At 47.1% G+C, this 4,535-nt stretch overlaps 1 protein-coding gene across 1 annotated transcript in view; it reads left to right on the top strand.

Annotated features, from left to right (window-relative positions):
* The first annotated feature begins 4,270 nt into the window (after positions 1–4,270).
* Positions 4,271–4,535, top strand: part of PAQR9 (progestin and adipoQ receptor family member 9) — a 2,890-nt gene continuing 2,625 nt past the window's right edge. Inside the window, exon 1 of the mRNA XM_046640930.1 lies at positions 4,271–4,373. Coding sequence (XP_046496886.1) covers positions 4,371–4,373 — 3 coding nt within the window. The 5' untranslated portion in view covers positions 4,271–4,370. The remainder of the gene's footprint in view (positions 4,374–4,535) is intronic.

Here is a 4,535-nt window from a genome sequence, read left to right as displayed (position 1 = left end):
AGCGGGCGTTTCCATGCTCCTCAATGCCCCAACAACATATTATTTATAAATTACCTTCACGTACTGCATGTTAAGTGTATTATAAAACCTTCCCAGAGTATAGACACTTAAAAGGATGAGAGGGGCTGGCCCCGTGGCCGAGTGGTTGAGTTCGCGCGCTCCGCTGCAGGCGGCCCAGTGTTTCGTTGGTTCGGATCCTGGGCGCGGACATGGCACTGCTCATCGGGCCGCACTGAGGCGGCGTCCCACATGCCACAACTAGAAGGACCCACAACGAAGAATATACAACTATGTACCGGGGGGCTTTGGGGAGAAAAAGGAAAAATAAAATCTTTTTTAAAAAAAAAAAAAAAAAGGATGAGAACTATTGAAAGAGAAGTTGTAATTCTATTCTTCACCTTAATCAGTCTTCTTGCGCACCCCACTTTGGAGGCCACTGGTAGAGAAGAGGCCAACTTGTGGGAGAGAGGGCAGTATGGAGCTGTCATTTCCTGCACGGAACCTCAAAAAACATCCTCAACAAGTCTCCCTTAGCTTTTCTTCAAAAGAGAACCCCGTCACCATGTCCGTAAATGGGCAGAAATAGTGCCAGATAGAACTTAATCTCCCACCACTCTCTCCCTGGCTTCCCGCCCTCTACCTGGACTTCCGGTTGTACTTTTTCCCCACGGTTGCCATAGTTACACCTGATGCCACTGCCAGGCGGTTTTCCACCATCAGGAAGCTCAGAGCCTAAAATTTGGTAGTAACCAAAGCTGACTGGGAAGAGTCTGGATAACATTCTGGCTGTTTTCCATTTGGGGAAGGGAGGCACTTCCTTTAGACTGTATATTCTGAGGAGAGGGACTGAAGCTCATAGAATTCTCTTTATACAGAGGCTTGGGTGCAGTTCAGTACTGAGTCCACAGTGGGTTTTGTTTGTTTGTTTGATTGGTTTTGGCTAAAAATGAGACAAGGGAAAAATTATTTCCTCTGAAAACAGTGTATTATTTGCAAATATCATCGCATACTTTTTCTGCAGGTTTTACAAATAGCTCCTTGTCCATATTAGAGAACAACAAACTTGCTGTGGAATTTTATATATGCTTCACTTTATTTCTGTAGAAAGAAATACAAATAAACCTATAGTGCTCTATAAGAACATCACCAAAGCAAACCACATGGGCGAAGCATTTGTCCCGTTTGCTGCAGTTCCTATACATGACTGCATTTTGCAGCCAGGACCCCTCAGCACCAGAATGTACAGAGCCGCCACAAAATTACGAAACCACATTTGTGGTCTTGGTTTGACAAGTTTTCGATTGGGAGAACCAGCTGATTCTGCCTGTAAATGCTGGCAGTGACTTTCCGATGTAACACCTGGCAAGTCCTCTCTGTCAAGAACTTGGTAGGCAGTCCCGGTTCCCTTAGATATGACTTTTCTCCAGGGCACCTCCAGAGGATGGCAGCCAGCCAGCCCAGGGGATGTTCGCGTGGTTCTCACTGACCAGAGGCAATTAGTTTACTGGAGTTAAACTACAAAACCCAGCCTGCGTAGGGTTTGGGGAACACATTTTTATATCTCAAAAAACTTAAGAAAAATTACTTCTGTAGATTGGTAGTACTTGAAGTCATATTGCTGACTTTTTAAATTTCATTACTTTTATTTCTTTATTTTTTAATAAGTTAGGTCAATTTTGCTGTTTTCTTAGTTCCTTTTTACTTGGCTTTGTCAAGGTAGAGCAAGGATACCAGTGTGGTTTGGCACCAGAGAGCTTTCAGGAACACCACTTCATGGCATCAGCTGACTCTGTGCCTCATGTGGGGTGGGAGATGGATGAGAAAAGAGAAAAGCAGAAATCACAAAGGCTTTCTCAAAGACTTACAAGAAATGCTACGACAGATTTTTTAACTTTATAAAGTACTGAGTGTTTTAAAGCACGTCATATTTTATTACAGCCAGTCTCACCATTCTTAGTCAGAAAGATAAATGTTCTTTTATCTAACTAGAGTTTTTGCACATTCAGTCAATTCCATTATTTTACTTGATGTGAACTTTCTCCTATATTCTCCCTGATTATGTAAGTGAGCTGATTATGCAACTAAGAGGTTGCTAAATATAGGAATTTTTATAGGATCAATATTTTTTACAGGTTACAGCTCAGGTTGTTTGTGGAGTAACAAAGAGAATATGAAAAAAGACCCTGTTTTCCATCTGCCCTGGATTCAGGTTTATCATTCCTAGGCTTGATTGATAAATGCCTGAATCTTAATCCCTTTTTCAAATTAGCCTGGGTGCTAGTCCAGATAAGAAGGGAAATTAGGTCTTGCTTTGAAACAACAAAGCTATAGACAGTGGGAAAGCAGAAAATACTAAAACAAAATACTAGTTAAGTAACTACAGGAAAATCTCATTTGTTTAAAATCTATTAATCAGAAATTTGTGATAGTTCAGAAAGGCTCAAGACCTAAATGTACCTTGGGCCTAATTGCATAAGAGTTTGCTAAGTCCATTACTAGCGGAAAACATTTTTGAGAGAGAAGGCCGAAACTTCTAAAGAGACTGTCTCTAGTACCCTTAAGTAATTTTAGACATGTACAATACTGAATGATTTCTTCGTTATAAATATTTCTTATGCATAACTTAAGTCCTTCTTGAGCCACTACTGAGTAAATCTTCCTTGACCTACTTAAAGGATTTGCTGTAGTGATGAAGGCAGCCTTTCATTTATAAAACGAAAATGAAAGCCTTTTGCTAAATCAGACTGCCATTTCTTACTAGTTTCCTTTGGGCAAAAGCAGGTCGTTGGGTGTTCTGGTTTAAGCACATGAGAAGCAGTTTGCCTGGGTTCAAATCCCCCTTCACCAATAGGGCATATTATTTATGGTCGTGGTGCCTCCATTTCCTCATCCGTAAAATGAGAAAAATAGTAACACCTAAAAGATTTAAAAACTGTAAAGCACTTAGAACAGTGCCTGGTCCCTTAAAAGTTAGCTCTTATCGCCATGACACTGTACTGCAGGTCCATGACACAAGTCAGACTCAGTCACACCCTCATAGCATCGCTAACAGAAACTTCTGTGAAATGGTAAACATTTTAGAGCAGACAGCTTTTTTTTACAAGGCTCAAGGGCATAATTTCATCCCGCAGTGCATCACAACCGTTTTCCACTCTTCTCCCTTTCTTCTGGCCTCCAGACACCCAGCCTAGCCTGCCAGGTACTTCTGGTTAATTATGCATAACTTTTTTCCAAGCCACCTCCTTCCAGTCTCCATGAATTCATCTTCGTTCTCTTTTCAGTTCCTGCTAGAATGCACCTCCTTCCTTAAGTCCTCTCTCATCAACGTCCTCTACTTGATCAGCCTTTGACTGGGGCACAGCTCTGCTTGGGAACCCCTTCTTTTTTTTTCTTTTTAAAGATTGGCACCTGAGCTAAGAACTTTTGCCAATCTTTTTCTTTTTTCTCCCCAAATCGCCCCAGTTGTGGGTCCTTCTAGCTGTGGCATGTGGGACGCCGCCTCAGCATGGCCTGACCCGTGGCGCCAAGTCCGCGCCCAGGATCCGAACCGATGAAACCCTGGGCAGCCAAAGCGGAGCGCGCAAACTTAACCACTCGGCCACGGGTTGGGCCGGGAACCCCTTCTTAATAAATTCCTCGGATCGTTACAGGCTTTCTGAACCGCCTGGTCGTCCTCTGAAATTTTTCATTGAAACTTGGAGTTTGAGCAGCCCGCCCTGAGTTTTCGGACTTTGGACGCCAAACAAGATGCCTAGCTAAAGGCATAAGAACACGAGGATGGGTGACCTGCGGCCCCCGAGGGCTGGGGAGCGCGACCGGAGGCCAGTTTAGGGACGACTCATTTGGACAGACAACAACCAGGGAGAAGGCAGGTTAGTGACGCACCTGAATAAGTCCGATAGACGAAAGGAGATAACTAAAGCTTGATACGGTGGGAGAGTGGGAGCCTCGCGCGCGTGCGTGCGCGCGCGCGTACACACACACACACACACACACACACACACACACACACACGGAAAGAGACGAGCAGTCCCAGGTAGCTGACAATGACACTGCCCCGATCCAGACACGGTCTCCAAGCCCCACAATCCCGGAGCGCCCCCAGCCCCTGTGGGGATCCCTGTTGTCGCACCTCTCCGCCAGCCCCGGCTCGGACACGCGGGCGCCCTCCGGGCCCCCGCGGCTGCCGCTCCCCGCCCCCCGCGAACGCGGCCGCCCAGTGTCCTTTCGAACGCCAGCGGGCTGTCGGGTTTCGAACCCCGGCGCGGACCCTCGCCCTCCGCGCGCACAGCTCATCGCTGGCGCAGCCTTTGGCCCCCGCATCAGTCATTAACGGGCCAGCTCCGGCTGCTGCGGCCCGGGGAGGGGGGATGGTACGGAACTCGAGACAGGGGACAACTCTATCCCCCGTGGCGGCCGCGAAACACTAGCCGGGGAGGCCCCCGCCCTCCCTTGGTGCGCCCGTCCCTCCCTCCCTCCAGCGCCTCGGCTCCCACATCCCCGCCTCCCGCGCCGGGGGCGGCGGTGGCGGCGCC

The sequence above is a fragment of the Equus quagga genome, chromosome 1 (assembly GCF_021613505.1).
Source record: "Equus quagga isolate Etosha38 chromosome 1, UCLA_HA_Equagga_1.0, whole genome shotgun sequence".
In the NCBI taxonomy this organism is placed as follows: Eukaryota; Metazoa; Chordata; class Mammalia; order Perissodactyla; family Equidae; genus Equus; species Equus quagga.
Note: the sequence above shows the minus strand (reverse complement) of the source record. Positions and strands in the feature narration are given on the sequence as shown.